The 21,781-nt window shown below is 42.8% G+C and overlaps 1 protein-coding gene across 1 annotated transcript in view; it reads right to left on the reverse strand.

The window, feature by feature from the left end:
• Window positions 1-2,627: 2,627 nt before the first annotated feature.
• The window catches only part of ERGIC1 (endoplasmic reticulum-golgi intermediate compartment 1), a 60,887-nt gene continuing 41,733 nt past the window's right edge, over window positions 2,628-21,781 (reverse strand). Inside the window, exons 5-10 of the mRNA XM_054841584.1 lie at window positions 21,310-21,434; window positions 18,680-18,784; window positions 14,618-14,678; window positions 13,327-13,427; window positions 10,447-10,569; window positions 2,628-4,689 (exon numbers count right to left, since the gene is read on the reverse strand). Of these exons, the coding sequence (XP_054697559.1) occupies window positions 4,582-4,689; window positions 10,447-10,569; window positions 13,327-13,427; window positions 14,618-14,678; window positions 18,680-18,784; window positions 21,310-21,434 (623 nt within the window). The 3' untranslated portion in view covers window positions 2,628-4,581. The remainder of the gene's footprint in view (window positions 4,690-10,446; window positions 10,570-13,326; window positions 13,428-14,617; window positions 14,679-18,679; window positions 18,785-21,309; window positions 21,435-21,781) is intronic.

Consider the following 21,781-nt stretch of genomic DNA (forward strand, 5'->3'; position numbering starts at 1 on the left):
GCATCCTCTCCTTCCACCGTGCCCTTCATTCTCAAGGAAAATTAATGATGGCAGAAGGTGGCGTTGGTTAGAAATGAATGAATCAATCGGGTGAGAAGCGGTACGGACACTTGAGCGGGGGGGTTGGTTCATAAAGAGAGGCTGGAAAAGTTTCCGGATTGAATTGCAGCAGGCTGAGAGTTGGACAAACGCCCTTCCCACTGCCTTCACTCATTTATTTTTTTTTTAACACAGAGTAAGGAACCTTCACACCATCCTGTCACTTCTGGAAATCTGAGCTCCGATCTGTACAGGAGGTTAATTGGAAGCCAGCAGGATCTCTTCCTTGATGAGGATGACGTACAGCAGATACCAACATAAGGAAGCAATACCAGAACTTAAAAGGAATTGGTTTCTTAATATGGTGCAGATATATAGTGCCCAAATTCACCGTGTTGTAACCCTTTGCTATTTAATCTTTAATAATTGCCTCAGACACATTTCTAAATACTTAGTGAAGCAAGGCTAGAAGGAAATTAAAGGGGGGGGATGACAAAAACCTGGTTATTTTATATACCAAGTGGCACAGTGACTAAAGCCAAACCCAGCAAGTTCCAAGCACAGTCCACTCACCTCTCATTAAAAAAAGGGAGGTTAGGACACTCGGTACTGTTCAAAACCAAGCACTGAATGTCCAGACATGACTCAGTGCCGATTACAAAAGAGCCTCGTGTTAACTTTCTACACAGTGACCTGGCTTACAGTGATTTCATTGTGTGATAACGCTTAGTTCACTGAAATAATAATTAAAAACAAAAGAAAAAAGCCCTTTTAGATTGATTTTGCAATAGTACTGCAACAAGAAGCCAATCAAAACACATGAGAATTTTATTTTTAATTATAGAACTAAAAAGGCTAATATTTATTAACATAAGGTTGCAAATTAAAAGGGAAATGGCAGAACTCCTTAATAATTTCCACTGTAAAAATGCGAAAGACTTGTGCTTTAAACATTGCCATAACATACTACAGGGCTACATCCTCCCTCCCCTGCTCCTCTCTCCCTTCTTCCAAGGACTATTGAGAAATACCTCATTCACATATTTCATCTGAAACTTCAAATGGCTATTCTAAAGAAGATACTCATCACAGTCATTTTCAGCCCCAACAGTTTGTGTATCACACAAATAAAAAGCAACTTTAAATGAGAAATATTCAGAAATTAACTACAGTCATTACCATCTACACTGCAGATTTCACTTTTTACATAGCAGTAGTTGAATGCAAGTATTTGATAAATCTGATCAAACATTCATAAATTTATGTCTTCAAATTTTTTCTTACCCATTTCCATTTTTTTTCTTAAAAAATAATCCTCAGCAGTCCACCTACTGCCTAGAATATACTTAAGCACAGCTTTCCCTAGAGCTAAAAATTTTAACTCCAACGTTGCAAAGCATCCTACGCCACAAGTTCTCACTGTATGATGGAGCGTAGCTTTAGAGGGACTTACTTAAACCATAATATATACAAGTTCTAAATATTTTACTTCCTACAGGGATGTCTTTCTTGGAAAACCACAAATACTTCTGTCAAAATACTGACTTGAAAGCGCAAAGTCAGGAATACAGATGAACACCTACAATCGATGGCTTTCCTTCCACTATGGCTTGAAATGATTTTTGTTTGCATTGATGTTTACAAGCCTAAGGACGCTCATTTTGTCTGTAGAAAGTGATTGAAAATAAAAGCGAAATCAAACGAGACACGTACGCATAGGGCAGGACTGCTGTAACAGTAACTACCTCGCTTTCACATTTGGAGAGATGCAGAGCAGATTCTTCTGTAAACGTACGATGCAGCATCGTTACACGACCCAAGCCAGCCGTGTCTGAAGGACAAGCTTGCCACAACTTACAGGCAGACCCAGAAGGCAGCCTTGGCTTGGCAGTACTCAAAGGCCTAGACCTGGTTTAGAGGACTAAGCTGCAGACTGTTTCTTTAGCAGAGTTTTGCCAGAACTTGAGTACAATTTGGTTTCCACATCTAGCAAAAAAAATGTGATTTATTAGGTTGTTGCAGCGGACATTTTGGCAGAGAAAGCAGGCAGAGTGAAGTATGCATCTGTTATTTCCAAAAAAAGCCAAACAATTTCACTGGTCTGGTCTAGAGAACTGGCTTGGACTGCACAGAGGGCAGCGTTTAATTCAGACAGAGGATGGGGAGAAAGAGAAGGGCAGAAATAACACGCCAGGGGACACAAGGAATCTGCAACCAGCTTTCCTTGTTTGGGTCAAAGAAATTGTACCAGGGAAGAAATTTCAGAAAACTAACAGTACAATCCACTGCGCTACAAAGATCTTCTCTTGCGCAGCTCAGGAGAAGGATGCACTGATTAAAAATCACAGCCTTGTAATCCACTGGGTTCACAAGCTGTGAGCAAAGACTCAACAAATTCAAGAGGGAAAACTAGGACAATTTTGCTGTAAGGTTCAGCTGATCACAGTGGATTAGAGGAAATCCGTCAGCCAGCAAGAGAAGCAACTGCAATGGAAAAATCCCGCCTTCAACCGGGCGGCTGCCGCCATCCAGTGGGTACCGCTCGCGGGCACACAGACGCACGCACCGAAATGAAGACAAGCATCTCATTTTCAAGTTGATTTTTGTAAATGGAAAAAAATGTATAAAATCTATCCATACATTAACAGATACAGGAAGTTACACAATCCAGTTTACACCTAAAGTAATAGCAATCAGTCCATAACAAGAAGAGGGGGAAAATTCCAATGCTGTAATCTGTCTGATGTCACTACAAGGCAGAGGACAACAGCGGGAGGGTGGTTGGCTGCTGGTTTTTTTTTTTTGGTGTGTGGATAAAACTGGCTACCTTCCCTACTTCCAAAGCAATGAGACAATTTCAACAGACATGTATTAGGAATACTTTTGAAATGCATCTGACGCTAGCATTAACACTGAATATTCAAAAATTCATACTATTACAGCATAACGTTTGGATAGTTTTGCCTCCAGGAAAGGGCAGTGGGCAGTAGATATTATCCAAGAGAAATCCTGCACCCGTCTTAGAATTTACAGCATTGATTGAGTTAAAGAATTTTATTTTATTATTTTTATCCATCCTGGAACATTTAAAATTTGTGTGTCCTCAGCTCAGACATTTACAAAGCATGCAGAGACTGTTACTACTCAAGGAACATTTAGGAGGCTATGGAAAATGCGCTGGTGGGTACTGGTCTAATTTCAGTGAACTCATGTCTACCATTACACGCAAGCCACACCTGGCAGTAGTTCTCCCCTCACGCCTCCATTTCTTGGAGGCCCCAGAAGACAAGGCTTGAATGAATGGGCATGGAAGCTCAGGTACCATTTTAAGGAATGAAACAAAACAACTCCTAGCAGGGGCCAGCTTGTGGGAAATGCCTGCCCTGCTACTGGTGTACCTGGGGGTGAACAGCGTCAGTCTGGGGCTCGGAAAAGATGCCGGACTGAATTTTAAAGGAAAAGGGAGGCACCCCAAACCCTGAAAAGATAGACTTCCCGTGTTTGACAGGTGTATTCAATATACACACACAAAGCAAGACAGTAAGCTGTGCTCATCATCCACCCAGAAGACTGCACCATTTTTCTGAACACATAGAATATATAACCTCTTTTCAAAATAACAACAACAACAATAATAATAATAAAGTGGAAGTGCAGAATCCAGACTATTGGGTGGTCTGTGTTTAAAAAATATAAGAAAGAATAAACACTAATGCTGTAAAGACAACTATTCCCTTTCAAAGCAAAGGCCACATAAAACTGTGTTGCTCAGTTTGGTTTTTACTTCATGCCACCTGTAAACACAAGACTGGATATTCAGTTTCTGGGAAGAAATGAAACCACTTTTACATCCAGAGTAAAAGAAAGGCCCTCCGCTGCCTGGATCACAGATTACCCAGGAAAAGGTAGCTGGGGGAAGGCTTCCTCTTCTTGTTTGCTCATTTCATTAGAAAGGTCATATCTGAACAAAAGAGCTTTCAATAAATGCACAAAACATTTCTTGATGATATTTCTGCCCTCTGTCTCTAAAGTTTGCTACGGGGACTAACACTTTCCATTCCTCACCAACAGATACATCACCTTTTTGGCACCACGGGTGGAATTTCTTCCTAACGTATAATTTTGCCTTATACAAAAGTCGATTGTCTAATCATGCAAATCCAACAGAATTCCAAAAAGTGCCACAAGACAGCTCAACTCTTTGCAATCTACTACCTAGTTTGTACACTGCCATAGGAACCTCCCAGAGAACAGACTGTCATCCTTACTTAGATCTGACAGCTTATTTCATATATGGCATTTCAACCTCTCTTTCTGGGGGGAGAGACTTGAAATCCATGCCCTGATTCCATTGATTTTTCACTCTGAGAGCTCTGAAATGCATGGAGATTTCTTTGATTTGTTGAAGACGTCTTCACTGAACAGCCTGATTAGAGAAAAACTTACTGATTCAATCAAATAGAAAATAAAGACAAAAAACAGGTAGTGGTAGATTTCTCAATTTTTGCTCCTGTCCTTGGAGACTGGGGTAGAGTTTCACTGCTACTGCATTTTCCCCAGCTGGATCTTCTTCCAGGCCTCTGATGCTGTGAAAATGCAGGAGTCGAGGATCCCAGCTACAGTGAATGTTCCTCCAATGATGGCACATATCTGAAATGTACAGAGAGAGGAAACAGGTTTGTCAGTGATGAGAGAAACTTTTACGCAGCTTGAAACTGGGGGGAAGGATATTATTGCCTACTGCTAGGGTACTTTCTGGAAGCATAGTAAGAACTGGGTAACAGCACGGGGGATGTAATTACATGACAGTCATTCAGGAAAACCATTCCTTCCAGTGGAATAACTTAGTGCTATCCTGAACTCATCATAGCCTGAGCCAATGTTAAATCCCAGCTCCTAGGAGCCTACAGTGTGAAGGCTGTTCCTTTCTGGGCTAAACTCCACCTAACAAAGCTTTCTAGAAGCTCTGTGTTGCTCATATCTTCCTACTACTGTTTTCTATTATAAATACCATGGCCTTGTGGTCTTTTCCCTATTTCACAAGATATGGCATTTGCAAACAGGCAAAAGACACTTAAATAGCATGTGAAGGACAGTGACTAACAGAGAAATCTAGCTACCAGTGACACCTACAGCTAAGGCTGTCTAACACTTTCCATTACACCGGCTGCTTACAAAAGCACTGCCAACTTAACTCTTTGTGGGCCAGAGTTTTCCATGCAAGATGTCTCAGGTAGAATTATTTAAACATCAGTAAAAACACGTAATCATTTTCAAGAACAGAGTTAGGGAAAAAATTAATCTCCTGATTAGCATAACAGCTTACTTCAGTTCTCAAGTGCTAGAAAACCACAAAAGCAATCTGACATGTCAAACTAAGGGCACCTTGGCTTGGAGCACCCAAAATCAGGGGGCACCAGTTACGGACTTCGCAACGAATTGCTTCAATCCCTTATCTATGAAATGGAGACAATGCCAGACTTGCCTCCCAGGGAAGCTGTGAGGGAAAACACATTTGAAGGGTTCAATCCTATGACAATAGCTGTCTCAGAGTTCTTGTGGAAATATGAGACTTGTACTCAGGACTGGGTTAATACAAACCACCTGCTAGTAACAAGGCAGCAGTCACATACCGTAGGATGGGAAGAAACGCTGCTCACAGGCTGCCACCCCATCCTGTGTGCTGAACAAGGCAGGGTTCGCATGGAAAGTATGATACACAATAATGTAACCTAATAACGTTTAACAGCCAAGTTATAATTACACAGGGCCTGGCATTTCCTAACTCCCACATTTTTGACTTCATAACTGTGATGCTCTTTTAATTTGGTCTTTTATATTGCGTAGGATTAGGTGGCTCTGAGAATAAGAGACACTGGGTCAGTGAGAAGGGGACAAGATACAGAGCTTATCTCCTGAGAGGGGCCTGCCTAGGAAAAGGGGGATTTTGCTGTGAGTGAGAAGCCAAGAGAGAGAGGAACCCCAAATCAGTAGCAGGGGATCAGGGAAATGCAATACAACTGACACAGAAGGGAACCAGTGCCACACTAGACCTACCGTACCATGTCTCCTCTCCCACACAGCACTACACCCCACGGGCAAAGTTACAGACAAAAGAGTAACGTAAGAACAGCAGCGTTCAGCTCGGCAGGGAGTTAGCAGTGGCAACAGAACAAACAGTTCATTAATGGTGAGCAAAGGCAGCAAGAAATAAAGCACTCATTTACATGCATATTTATAACCAGGATATTTGCGTTTAGTGAGCTCAGTGAAATGAGGAGCTGCAGCAAACATGACTTTTCCAGGACAGTTGGCATTCCAGGAGATAAAGGCTTCAGAAACACGAGCACCAGCCCGAGGCAAAGTTAGTATTTTCAGGGGACAAGTCCAGCTCCTGCCCCCTGTGCCCCCCCTCCTTGCTATCCCTCGGAACATGACGCAGGGTGACTTTTCAGGGAAAATGACCACAGTGGAGTTAGGTTATTTCAGTCCAGAGCAGCTCAGCTGATAGGAGATATTACACCGCAAACAACAGAAAAACCGTCCAATGCTACAGTTTTGCATCATATGGTAGGAAAATCCGATTTCAGTGCAGCAGTGCAAGGGGGTGGGGAACAGAAAAAATGTATATTCATCTGCACAGCTCTGTACTGCTGAGTGTTTATGAGTCACACACACCTGGCATTCGCTGGGAGCCTGCCTCCCAGCACGCACACAGCCCTCTTGTTTCGTTGCGACAAAAAAAGGCAGCGCCAGGGTTGGTCTCTAGGTCAGCACAGAAGCTGCACCATTGTGTTTCTTCATCATCACAGTTCTAAGATGTATGGAGCATTGCTCCTTAGCAGCAGTGAAGGAGGTTAGGCATCATGCACTTATTTATATTTAACGGAGTTTTATACTGGAAATGATCTGCGTTTGACTCCATGAGGTTACAGTTTGACTCAGGCCCAACCATTAAAGGAGGAAGGAAAAGAAATATAGAAGTGTAATAATTACAGCAGTGAGAAACCAACGTGGGGTACACATGAAAGTTTTGAACAGAATACGATATAGGATAGTGGCTGAGGTGCAGGCTGAAGTCTAAAGGAAAACACGAGTGGACGTGTAGGAGGAGGCAAGGCTGCAAGCACGATGACAGAAAGGCAAGTGTCAGATATGTGACTGTGGACTTCTGGGATGTCTTAAAATCTGAAAATTACTTTTAAGGACAGAGGGGACCAGCAGGACCCCCAGGTAATTCCTACTAAGGTAAGCTGTGGATCCCACCCAGAGATTTCTGGCTGACCTGCAGCACATCTTATAGAACAACACTGTCTTGGTTTTAAAAATGTCACAGAACTGAGTCTATGATACCTGTTGGTAACAGGTCCCACAGCTGAAATAATTCTCCCTGCAACCATTCCCCCTGCCCCACCCCCTTATTTCCAGTTTGATTTTTTTCACACCTATAGGGCAGATGAGTCCTCTCATATCAGGAAAAAAAAAAAAATCTGTTCTTTTCTTTGGATTTTGGATGCTTCACCAGAACTTTGGCTTGTTTTCTGCCTGCTCTCCCCTCCCAGCCCCTAGACTGACTTCATGATAAAACCTTCTTTCAGTTTGGCCTCTTACAGGAACTCATAAATTTTCAGCAGTGAAATTTTCCCCCTTGCTCTATAACCTCAACCACGAGGCCATGAATGGCTGCTCTTTATGGGGAGATGCCTTGATTTTAAGCAGTACGGTTTAACAGGCAATAACTACTGTGTTTAACACTGTGCCAGGTGTCTGTGGTTAACCCCAGGATCCATGGCAAATTCACAGCACAGTGACAGTGGGAGCACTGACCCATAAGCAATACAAAATCTTACCTTCTGAATTTTTTGAAGCGTGACATGTAAAGTAAAATCTATGCTAAACCAATGCCTTTTGTCCTGCACAGGAAGCACCTCTCACATGGTACAGAAAATTAGGATAATTCTTCATCCCACAAAAACCCAGGGAGCAGGCATGAGTTAGAGTGGGTTTGTTGGGAACACAGAAGAACTGGGAACACTGGTATGGTGCTATAATGCTGCTTCTAGCGTCACTGAAGTTTTTTGGGGGCAAACTCATTACTAACAAAGAGCATCAGATAACCTTCCCAGCAGCGGAATGAGATTCCTTTGGCTCTCTGCTGAACAGCCAACACCCTTCTCTCATCTGATCACTCCACTTGGGATCGTCCCTCCACAGCGTATCCTTCCCTCCATCAACACTGTTTCCCCTGACAGACGGCCACACAGCCACACACTGTGTTACACCCCTAACTCTGCTGAAGTCTCTTTCAAGCCCACAGGATCCTCCCCCATCATCCATCATTTAAATTTAAGTTTACATCTAAATTTACTGAAAGCCACATGGGTGACCTAGTAAACAACTTGCTCACTAAAAGGAGTTGCAGGTAATCCCCCCCCACACCCTCTCGTGGTTTTTAAATTAAGCAGCTGCTGCTCAGAGAAAGCTGATGCTTTCCGTGGCCAGCCCCATTCGGCAACGACTCCAGATGCCCCAGCACAATCTCTGTCTGGACCTCAGCCCAGCGCTGATAATCACTAACTGGTCTCCAGAGCAACTGTGATGCAAAAGGCCACGCTGGAGATACAGGAAGGGGCTAAAGCAGCGGAAAGGACAACGGAACACATCATGTCATCAGAACAGGGCAAGGAAACCTAGGACAAAAGGTGTTTTGATCCTCTGCAGCACTGCTCCCCTCCTCCAACCTTTTCAATGCCACCTTGAATGCTGTAAAGCTTTCAGTGTAGCACATACACAGCCACAGCTGCCCTGCTGTAAAACACTCCTAGCCTAAATGAGAGCAAGAGCAGGTCATCTGTACCAGGGCTAGATGGTCCAGACTGATAGCCACAGCATGGCATCTGTAACAAGGATCTGACTTTAAGTCAGGCAAGTCTGAAAAGGGTCTGGCGCATCTGTCTGACTTACTGCGTAACAGCTACTGCACATAGCAGCGTCATCCACATGTCTCCATAGGGAGGACGTTCAACTGGAATGGCCCCAAGTGAGCTGCTTGAAACTATAGACCAAACCAAGTAGACAAAAATCAATTCTAAAGCTCTTCTTCAGCAGTCTAGCAGCCAGCACGCACCTGGATAACTTTACAGACAGGATGGCGCAAAACTCTAGCTGGGGCCATCTCAAATCCAAAAGGTCATTGTGGCAACCAGTGAGGAAAGCCTCTCCTGTGGACTCCTTACATAAACTCTGAAGCACAGTTGTCAAATTCAACAAAGATGTTATTTATATGCATATAATGGCATATCAGCAGCAAATCAATGCTAGCAACAGACATGACAAAGAATAATGCCAGTTATCAATCATTTCCAAACACTGTTTCCCATTAGAAACATCTCCACACCCTCACTCCCAACAAGATGCGTAACAAACCTGAGAGCATGTTATTAGGGAAAGAAGTACAGGCAGTATGAGATGCCAAGTCACAAAATGCTGATGTTTGACCTTTTTTAGGATTATGTTTTGAAACCAAACAGACATGCTAAGAAGAGAAAGTCTTAAACCACGACATTTAGACTTTGCTTCAAGCCCCTTTCTCTTGGTATTTGTGTATCCTGGAGATCACATGCATTTCTGAAGTGAAGGGAACTTGGTGTTTATCAGAATCTGCAAAATCAAAATCTTTAAGTGCAACACAGCCACACTGTTTATGTTACTTCCAATTAAAATATTCAAACAGTTTAAAAATCAAAATCCGAGGTCTTCATTCCAGCCAATTTATCAACTACTTCACATTCTACCATGCCTCACTGGCACAGCAGACTGCAGCTTAAATTTTAAGCCAGCTCCCTCAGGACACATTTTTTAAAGTTCTGGAAGATCTTTAAATAGCTCTTTGCCTAGCTAGCAGTTTGGACAGTACAGCTTTGTTATAGATGCTGAGATCAGTACTGCAGGATGTTATCTGGATAGATCAAAACATAACTCGTCAGGAAAACACCTCCGGAATTTGATAATGCAGCTCCTGTTCACTTCTACCCAGAATTAAATGCCTGGAACTGGCATACTCCTATTAAGCCAAGCAGCAGCACTGAGTAAAACAACTGCCCTGCATTCTCTGCAAGTTAGATCTCATCATTAGAGACAGTTTATTGCAGCCTGCTTTACTGTATACCACCTTAGTTTTACTTCCCAGTTTCCGACATGCTGTAATAATGCCCATCCTGCCTAAACAGAGTTCAGGGCTTACCAGTTACCTCATGTATACTTCAGTACAATTGTGGTGATGTACTGCTTTATTTCAATCATGTCACAATGCTCTGAAGCAGAAACTCAATTCTTCTGGACAGGAAAGGCTCAGAAGATAAATGAAAGGCAGGCAGAAGGGATAATTAGAGGTTTAGAGTAACTCACCGATGTGATAAACCTGTACAAAGGCTGTCGCCTCTCTGTGTATTTCACTGTGATGGGGCTCAAATCATAACGAAACCAGATAGCTGGGATAATGCGGCCAGTGTGACTGTAGGCTACGTACTCCTAGAAAAGAAAAGTGGGGGGAAAATGGCAGAAAATGTGAGCAATCTTATTCCAGATAGAATGTCTGCAACAAAACTGCTTCTGTGGATCTGGGCCTTACTCCACTGTTTTGTACTAATGATCAGACTGAAAGAAGCAAACAATTAAGTCCTGTACGACTGCCCACTCCCCATCCTTATCAAATAGGAAAATAATTTCTTTACAGTCTGATAATGACATAGCTGTGAACAGAGAATGATGGCGCTTACTCTCGCTTTCATTTGAAGTTACAGAAGTAAATAGAAAGGCTGTCACTGATTTTTATACCTTAGATCTGCTCTAAATACAAGCAGTCTCTAGGTGGTTGCAGGTGAAGTTTTTGTACTGTCAGTATGTAAATCGCACACTGGGATATTAATCAAACAAACAGAATTTAGTTTGCAAGAACCTGAAAATCCCTTCTTGTCCATGCACTCAGAACAGCAAGCAGCAGCTCCTGTCTGTGAGGCCCCCTTCGCATTGGGACCAACAATGTGAATGCTTTGCCCACTCAGTATGAGTCAGTAGAGCCATGTTTAAACCACGTTTAAAAATCATGTTGAAAGCCAAAATGAAACTGTATACAGAAAAATACTGGCAAAGGTTCAAAAAATATTCCAAGCTGGTTCGGGAGAGACATCTTCAGATTATTCAGATTACCAGTGATAATCTCCTTTAATCTATTTCTTTAATAACAGGTACAGTGCAATCAGCCAGCCACAGGACAACATCCCAACAAGGCATACTGCTCAATGCCAATGAAGAACAGATACTAACATCAACTGAGTATCAAAAGTCACATCTTTTTGAGCTAATATTTTGTCTGTGCTCTCAGTGGAAATATGTATCAAGTTTCAAGGATTGAGACATTTATCTTGACAGACTGAAGAAAAAAAATCAAAGGAAAGCAGGCTGGAGACTCAGCAACCCAATGGGAGCCATCAGCACTGGCATGGCACACACCGCCTCTTTACCCAGCTGCTCTTCCCTTCTTTAGCCCTGTGACATGCCTGCCAACTCAGATGACCTCTTCTGTTTTAATTCTCCTTCACACAGAGGCAAAGACAACCTCAAATACTTCAGAAAGATGAAGAAAGGACAAGCAATAGGACACCTATGAGCACAATACAAAAAAGGTAATTTTACTCTCTGTGAGCTCAGAGGGAGCTATAAAAACAGCATCTGTCTCCTTCATTAATCTCTCATAAATCCCAAATTTCCTTCTATTTACAGTTTTTTTCCATGGATGACAGGAGAAGCAGAATGTGGCTGAAGTCCCTAGTCATAATATTTTCAGGGGTTTTTATTGCAGAAGTTCTGCAGCATATCCTGGGACAGTGGCTATCTGGGGAAGTGAGGAAAGAGAAGGTCTAGGAGGTAAAAGGGGAGCAGAGACAGACAGTCCACACTTAAGACTCTCTTCATCACTTCATACTACTCACTCCGGGCCAGACTATGGCTTCCGGTTTCTGTTTCCCACTGATCAGTACGGGTGTCAAAGACTAAAGCACCGATAACAGAATTTTTATTTTTGAGAAGAAAACGCAGAGGCAGCACTGTTTCCCTGCACTTCAGTTTTGATAGAACTGACCTCATTTTTTCCTTCCTCTCCCCTTTTCCCCACCAACAATCCTGCACTAATGAGTCAGTCTTGGCTGAACGCCCCAATTTGCAACCATGCTCACAGAAGTGTCAAAAGCTCCTGCTGTCTATTTTCCAAATTACTTTCAGAACTCGCGTTGCAAGAGTCTTATCAGAACAACAGTTGTGACAGTAAGCAGAACAAATACATTGTAATCTGACTAGAGGGAGACATCCAAATCATTGGGACACGCTGTACAAGCAAGCCCAAAAGTCACTAGCCAGGAACATTAATCTGAGAACTAGTCCATGAGAGCACGTGCTTGATTCTCAGTTACGGCAAACTAGCAGTAACTGGACATATAAACAGATTGTGGACTTTCATTTAGCACCTGACTGGCAAATCATTTTAAATTGAAAGAGCCTTTTTACCTTCAAAAGTAAATAGGGTCCCTTTTTTTTTAAAGTTCAGTTCACTGTATTATTAAAATACAAATATCTTCACATTTCATGTAAATTAATTTAAGAATTATAAAGTTACAATAACTATCATAATCCACTATAATAAAGTAAGCACTGTGAAATAGTCAACCAGTATGCATTTGCTGCTGCAAGTTCAGTGGCTTAATATTTGAAATCAACATTTGTAAAAAGCTAAAAACTCTGCTAACTTACTTGTCTGATACATCCATCACAATTGAGACTGTTTTATCAATAAAACCACATGTAAGTGCTGTTTTGTATGTTCAGTTGGATTGCAGTTGCCATCCAGACACATCTTGACACAAATCACAAGAGCTCCTGCAGCATGTAAAAACCTTCCACACAATTTATATAGAAATCTCGATCAGTTAAACTGACATATGAGAAAGTCAGGAGTAAGAATACCCTTCTCTAGAATTAAAACAGCACCACTACCTGCTCTGACAAGCCCTCACAATCCCAACCCTGGTAAACGCCAGCACCAGGAGCAACAGGAAGCCCTGCTTTGAAGAGCTTCAGTTCCTCCTTCTCCCAGCAGGGGCTACTGCTCACCTACAAACAAATGTACGTGGCTGCAGAGCAGCGGAGCAAGAGGGAGGAGGAAGGACTGACGATCCTCCATGCATCCACTGGGCTGCAATGAGGAGCTTCTCTGAGAACTACCTGCTTCTTTACCTTATTTGCTACAGTATATTGGTACGAGTATCGTTGCTTGCCACTCATGTCTTCGTACACCGTTGGGACTATCTTCAATATGTAATCGTGAGATGCAAGAGCTGTGGTCAGGAAAGGAAAGGAAAGTACACATTAGCTTTCAGAGAATGGAATCACAGCCTATACAACATTTCAAAGTAAATGTCCAAATCAACTAAAACAAGTCACAGAAAGGTATCTACATCCTCCTTATCTCAGGTTCAACAAAGTGACAATTTCACATCCTACATTTATGTCCTTTGTACAAAACTTTGTAAGGTAGTTGGATGACACCAGAACCTGCCCACCATTCTAAGACTTCTGTAGTACCACAACTCAGGGAGATGAGTTTAGATCACTTGAGCATTCCTAACTGCTTGCAACTATAAATGATAAGACTTCTCAGCACCACAAAAAGCTGTCCTTGTTAACTCAAGAACTAGCTAAGGTTGGAGCTGCAGCCCACTAAGCTGCTTTTGACAGAAAAAGCTGAGGCATCACGACCTGTGTAGTCCCATTTCTTGTGCACCCACTTATCTTCCTTTCTCTTCTTCCTTCTCCTACAGCTGCTTAACAATTATTATTTTTTTCATTAATTAAATGGCTTGTGACATTTTTTTGTGTCTGCTGAAACAGTTTGAAAACAGAATTCTAAATGATTTCTCTGCAGGATCCTTTGGCCAAGTGTAACACAATGACATTTGGCTCCCGGAGAAAAAGAAATAAACACAATTGTCTAGCTTTAGGTACAGCCATAGAAATTTTGTTCCAAGAAGTAGACAAGACTGATGTCCTGCGGAAGCCTGAATACTTGAAGGAGAAAAACTACGCTGAATTGTAGCATGCACTGGAAATTTCTTTTTGTGTTGCTTCTCATAAGGAAGGGCAATGAAAACGTCTATCTTTCCAGCCACAGGGTAAAACTTAAGGTAAGAGCTAACTTGCAACAGAAGAACAAGAAAAAGTTCTGGTGGTGGTGACACCAGGAAAGGGAAGCTATAGGAATAGGTTATGGATAAAAAACTCAGTGATTCTGAGTTGGTCATAACAGAGCTGGAGACAACGTCCAGGTTGCAGTAGGGCTGCAAAGGACTTTTTGGGCTAAGCCTTCTCTATGGTACTGGAGGAAATGGAAATGGCAGTCAGCAATGTCTGGATCATTTTGCTTAAAGAGGCAAATTAAAGACTTCTGGATACACCAGTGTTGCATGAATGGCCCAGTTTTCTGTTCTGAAGAGAGTGGCTAAGACCTGTAATCACCAAGGATACATACGATTTGAGCTGAGTTTGTCTGCTCCCTCCAAGGCATTGAATGCTCCATGAACGTTATGGACCTGGAAAGCAAAAAGGCATATGAAGAAACTATGCTCTGACTTGGTACTCTTGATCTTTGCTTCCCTATCCTATGCTGTAACGAGGAAATCAGCCTGATTCAACCTTTCCGAAAACTAAGCCTCAACCCAGTAAAAGACGACTTGATAGATCTTTCAGTGACCATCACACCACTGAGGTTGGTTCCAAGTAAAAAAGTTGATTTCACAATGTCTTACAAGATGAAACTCCAAAACCACTCCAAAGCTAAAGGAATTGCAGCTGGAAGAGGCCAGTTGTGAAACTGCATTGTGAGATATTTCCTAAGAGCTTTGCATAGTTAATTGTGAAATTAATTTATCAGGCTGAAAGGGACATAAATGGGAATCCTATCCAAGTTAAAACTGAAGAGTTCTCCTGCACAGGTAGCTCATGTCAGAACAGGTGGGCTTGTACAGCTTTAACTCATTAGCCCAGCTTTCACACCATGCACACTATGCCCTTGGAGATGGGAAGGACACATGCCAACACTGCCATCCATTCAGCTTTTCCTGCAGCTGGTCCCAGGCATGCAAGTATCTGTTTGCCCAGAATAACAGGATTTCCATCCCATGCCTTCCACATACTATGATCTGGAGTCTGATGTCCACAGATAGAATAATCAATTTGTGAACTCTCTAGACAGGGAAAACTCCACAGCAACAGCTGTAGATTAGAGGTTGCATCATTCACATAATGTACAGTAAGCTATACAGTAAGGACAAATAACTCCACAACCTAGAAATTCCTGACCTTAAGCTAGACAACAGAAGAGTGTGGAAGAAGTATTTGGTCATGGGTGTGAACAGAGTTTCACCTCACTAGCAGGGCAATGCAATCTACTTCCCAGACCCTCTCAACAACTGACAGCATGTGCATATATTTGCCTCATCCTAATGGCTGTCTCCCTGTTCTGAATGGTATGGAAGTGGATGATGGTTAGGAGGAAGCAGCAACTAAACCCATTTCTCTCCTGAGAAAGGAAACTCTAGAGAGACAAAATCATCAGCAACTTCAACTGGCAAGGTGCTGGTAACAAGCACAGAGCAAAAGCAACAGCAACAGCTGAACATTCTACAGTGCCTCTCAGTTTGCCAGCATTTCAAATATTTTGCACAACAGCAACCATTTCCAAACTACATATGCAGACTGTACATATTCTTTACTCATTGTAAAAAGCATATGAAGAAAGAGAGGCCCCTGGACTAGGCAACAGTATTGTGTTCCATTCTTGAGACAGCTGACAATTAAGTGTCTTATAGCACATCTGGGCAAGAGACTTTAAGGTCCACTTCAAACACTCTAACAGTAAATATTTGAGTGATTGCTCAGCAAACAACTGTGTCTACCCTGTGAGGTACCTGTATATTTGGACTTACATTCTTGTCCTTGGCTCCTCAGCATCCACGCTTCTGTTTATATGTAAAAGTTGTCTGCTCTGCATCTCTCTATACAGTGAATTTGCGAAGCTGTGAGTTACGGGACTTCCACACAAGACAAGGGCATCAGACCTCTCCACAACTGCCTGTTTCTGTGCCATCAGGTCCTCTGGTGCATCCACCTCTCTTGTCTTTGCAACATGGATGGCATTTGTAACTCTCAGTCTGATGTTTTACCATGATTTCCCTTGTGGAATATTCTGGCCTCCCATTACAATCCTCACTGTCCATAGATCGCTAATTAATCTCTGCTCTACAAAGCACACAGGTGTGTTCCTTAGGGGAACATACTTGTTTGTACCTTGTTAAGTACCTGGAGGGACTTCAACAAGCAGTAAGCTTTTGGCCACAGTAACAAAATTGCTTTGCAACAGAGAACTTAAGCGAGCCTGTTTAGCCAGACACTCTCAGGACTCTGCTGCACTACCAAGGGCAAATCTAGCACTTGGAGTAGTGGCACAGGAGGCTAGTCAGTGGTTTAACAGTGCCAACACTTTATTCTCCTGCAACATGGACCTCAAAATGATGCTTACCAGGGCCTCAAACAACCCAGGCTTTACCCTCTACAAACACATGCAAAGACAAATAACTGGACATATAACCCAGGCAGAGTCCAACAGCAGGCTAAAATAACTTCCAACCTTGCAGCTATCAAGGGAAGACAAGACCTCTCACAAAGGTTAAAACTAGGATTATTCAACATCATGATCTTGCACGTGAGAGAATTCTATCATTAAAAACATATAATCTCCTACTTTCCACATCTCTTTCTTTACTAGGTTACCTGACATGCAAGAACCTCATTGGTTTGAATTTTGGTCTCATCTACGTGAGGGAAAAATCTACAAAAAGTCTGCCACTATTGTGCATGAACTACTGTTGAAGAATTGAAGCTCATTCACTGCCAGACGAGATTTAAACCTCTATTTTAAACAGACTGGTTTTTCTGGAGAACACAGCATGTACCTTAGTGGATCATTCTGGCAGACCTGGTAACAACCCACAAAGAACTAACTCCCAGCACATGATAGAAGTGAATGAGAAGCTCCTCACCCCCTTTAAGACATGAGCATATATTACATCAAAGCAGGTGGAGACAACCCAAAATATTCAAAGGTGTATCTAGACAGATTTAAAGCTCTCCATACTTGCTGGCTCTCTACACTGCTTGCTGAGTCTTGGTAGCACCTGTTTAGTGAACATATTCTTCTTTAATTTGTGCTGTTGAACTCATGTTTGCCTACAAAATCAGCAGCACCTACACGCTCCATTCTTGTGCATGGATATGATGAGTAGTTATTTTAAGCTTTGAAAATACTAATCAGAACTTGTCCAAAACAGGAGCCAACTACATGTTTGCTAGACAGGTTTCTCACCACTAGAACTGAAGACGCTTGCTCCTTTGCCCCCAACTGTCCAGGCTTCTCATCTCATTCATGCTGATTCGCACTTTAGCTCCATTACTTAAAGACTCCATGATAAAACAATGGGAACGCTACCTTAGAGCGCTGATTTCCCACGCAAACTGCACAACTCCATATTAGCACCTACCTAATATTTTTCATAATCTCAGTGTGCATTACAGACATTAAGCCAAGCTTATTTATATGCTAATATTTCAGTGTTCCCACACAAAATATTTCCTAAAAGAAGCCAGGAGCAGAGTCAGAAGACTACAAAGCAATGCTTAGACTTGTTAGCATGAAAAAGGGTTTTGGAAGTGGGTGTACAAGAAGCAGACTAATGAGATGTCTGTGCTGAGGAAAGAAGATTACAGAGAGACTACGGGTAAGCAATGTTTAGGGTGAGTCGCAAACTGGGTGTGCACATATATAACTCCCACCTATGATGCTAGGTCCTTGGAAGTAGGCTAGAGAAGTGCTGTAATCTGTCCTTATTGAGAAATCAGGAATTATTACATAACTTGCAACACCTGGTGAAACTCTATCCACAGGGCAAGTACACATGTTCAGCTTCTTCCCAGCAGAGAACTGGTACTTCTAAGTCTAACTCATGTTTCATAGAACAAATTTGACTAATAGACGTCTGCTACGCAAGTACAGTGAAGTGAATTAAAAGGAACTTGACTGGTGCCATGGTAAAGACAGTAGCGAGTGCACATCTTCCCTTAGTATACTCACTGCTCCTCTGCAAAAGCAGTCCAGATTTGTTTGCTGTATTAATACCAAAAAACAGTATTGCATAGGATTTTTCAAAGCCATGAATCCTCATTTCTAGTCCCTGCAGGAAGACAGCCACATAGTTTTCCAAAAGCGCTTTCAGTTTCAGATGAAAACAGCAAAGTTACCGTATGACTGAACACTGCTCCTTCCTGAAGTGATGGCATATAAAGTTTGCGAACTCTTCTGGACTGAGCGTATATTGCATGAACACAAGGGATGGGGTTGCTTACCCAGGCAGTCCTTTCTTATGTCCTCCCTACATTGCACATGGCCCTTCCATAAAACCAATGTGTCTAATGTTAAAGTCACTCTCATGGCATTCATTCCCCCAGAGCCAGGGAATTTTCAGGGAAGAGAACTCACCTGTAACTTGTCCCCAAATGAGAGCTTGTGGATGACGTGAGTCATGTCAGGATTCTGAGGCTGCGCAGTGGCACTGTGCGTTGACACGTGAAAGTTACCAGGGACCTAAAATTAGTCAAGACAAGGAAGACAGGATTTCACATTTTATCCCTCAAGGCATTGCTAGGCTCTGTGATATGAAGCGGAAATGCCTGGATCCATCCAGCCTGGCAGGCTGTATCTCCTTAACAGTGGACAACCTCTGGCATGTCAGAGAAAGGCTCTGAAATATCTTCCGGCACTTGACCAATGCCACCATACAGCATTCGGAGCAGAGATTGGTTACATCCCGCAGCCCAAGAGTCTGGCACCCTCACATTGGTACTGCTGCTGACTAGGAGGTGATGAGTGGATCACTCCCAACTTTAGGGATTCCTGACACTTAAGGCTATGTCTTTCATCCCCATTAAAATAAGATTCATGTCTCTGATAGGCAACAAACAGTTGCTTAACGTTTTACTCCCACAGCTTGCATTTGTAAATGGACCCACTGCTGCAAAACAACCCAAGAAAGCTGTGAATATATTCTTATTGTAATCATAAGCAACCTTATTTTTGAGAAGATTGTGCGTAAGTTGTATATAAAATGAGAAAAAATCCCACCAACCACTATGAGGCTTCCTATACAAACCAAGCTAGATCTTCAGCTTCCAGCCCTGAAAATGGCCCAAGTACAGGATTTTCTGGTTTTAATGTTTTAAAAGGAGAGAAATACAAAGTTCTGAAAAACACAGTTTTCACCTGAGGACTCAGTTCCAGGACAAAAAAAGAGCACTGGTGTCATTCTGATGGGATCACTCTAGCATGCACACACTTTTCAGGTCACTAGCCCTACTCTGTGAAGCCTTTCAGCAGATTGAACTCAATCACTGTTATGAAGGGTGCAAGAATTTTTCCTAGCAAGAAAAGGTTGGGAAATTAAGTAGTCCTGATTTACAAACCCTTTGGCAACACTGAGGAGCAATCTGACACGGCTTAAGACAAAAGTGGGAGGACAGTTATACAACTGGTGCCCATTGTGCTCTCTGCAGAGACACCTCACTGGCTGGGCCACGGGAGGCCACATGCCAGTTCCATGTGCTTTCAGGAAAGGTAATTTAAATGACTTGAGGAACACCAGTGCACTCCTGGGAACACTTTCAGGTGAGGACACAAGCTGTGTCATACAGAAGCTTGGTAAACAGGGTGGCAGGCTCTGCAGTAAGACGTACACACAATCATCTCACTGTTACCTTGTCCTCCCTCTTCAGGTTTGAGAATAACACCCAAGTGCAACCCTCGGACAAGTTTCAAAGCCTGGCCCGCCCCACTCCGGATACCAGCTCACACAGAAGCCTGTACAATTTCTGCTAAGGGACTGAACATTTCCAGCTCATACACAAGAGGTTCAGGTTTTCAGAGCCAGAAGTCCTGGGGCAGGTCCCCTACCTCTGACAGCAGTCCCAACCACTATGTGAGACAATGTAATTAGTGGCCTTTCACAGATTAAGCAGTGAAGGGAGCTCCTCACTGCCACATACAGCAACCCTATTTTGAGTTGCTTTGGTGAGCAGAACGCACCGCATCTAGCAGACAAAACGCCAAGTATTTCGGTTCTGTGCTTTGGGAATTAGCAGAACAAGAACTACCTTTCAAGAAGCCCTTTCCCAGTTTTGTGGACTATCAGCTGCCAGTAATCTTGGTGGCTTAGAGGCGAGGAAAGAAACGTCCTCTTTTTAAGTCCCTAATCCTTTCCATGCCACAGAATCGGTAAGAGGTTCTGCCTGTTATTTTTAGATGCGATTTAACATGACCTGGGAGGAAAAGAAGGAAGTAGGATTTTGTAGCCTGTGGTACATGAGGAGGCGTGAATAAAGGGTGTGCCCTTCTTAGGACATCAGTGGGCCCCACCACTGCCTCCCCCACCCCAGCCAGTCATCTCCAGCATTACATAGCAAGATTATTCAATTCTGAACACACCCATCCCAGAGAGGAGCCTCCTCCAGGCCTGGACTTTCATTCGAGACAGAATTGGAGCATCCCAACAAAGCATGCGCAGAGGCCGCGTGCATGTATTCGAAACATCTCAGCACGGAGCCGCTTCTGTTCTGCTGGCACCCTCTAGTAGGGAACATTCCTGTCATTCTGCGGCTCTCAGAACAAAAGAGCACTTGGATAGAGACATTGCCAAAGACCTCTGCACAGTGAGTCATATTTTGGAGGTGCAGAGGTCCTGACGAGTAAACACAGAAGCTATTCGGCATTTGTAGGGAGTTCATATATCCCCTAAACATTAGGCTGCTGCACTGAAACAGACAGCACTGGCTGCAACACAGAGCTGCTCTCTTCCGTTAAGCAATGCTATCTCCATTACCTGGTTTGGAGAATGAAGAAGCAGCCTGATCTAACACATTTTCTGTGGGTCTAACTATGCAGCCACCTCTGCCCACACTGCTCTGCACCGAGAGACTTAACCTTACCACTGATTAGGGACATGAACATAGACTCTACAGGAGAGACACTGACACACAGATTTTCATGAGCATCTTCCAAATGGATCTTGCCAGCATTTCCCCAGCCAGCAACACTCACCCACTGTCATTCCTACTCACCTTGTTGATGCTGAAATGGCCCTCAAACCTGCAGCCATCCCCATTATTGAGAGGTATCTTCATCGAGTTGTCAATATGACCCACTTCATGCCTTCCCATTTCATCTTGGATGTCTAGTCCAACTACTGCGTGGGTAAGAGGGGAGGAGACAAAAATCAAAACAAAAGAAATAACAGGAAGGTTGCATAGGAAAAGCACGCACTGCCTTTACTGGGAAAAAAATCCACATCTTTTTTCCTGACATTTGACTAAACTGGGCTAGTAACACCATTTGTCAAATACTAATTGTTATACCAACTCTTCAGAAAGAACTTTGTAACCAAACTTTTCAGACTGCCTATTTGACACAAATTTACCTTCCACACCCTGCCAGTGACTGCAATCTCAATTACACAAATAGAAAAGCTTCAGATGATTTGTGAGAAGCCAACAACTAGCTGGTGCATTCAGAGTTACAAATGAAATTTGGGAG

Source organism: Grus americana, chromosome 14 (assembly GCF_028858705.1).
Source record: "Grus americana isolate bGruAme1 chromosome 14, bGruAme1.mat, whole genome shotgun sequence".
NCBI classification, from domain to species: domain Eukaryota; kingdom Metazoa; phylum Chordata; class Aves; order Gruiformes; family Gruidae; genus Grus; species Grus americana.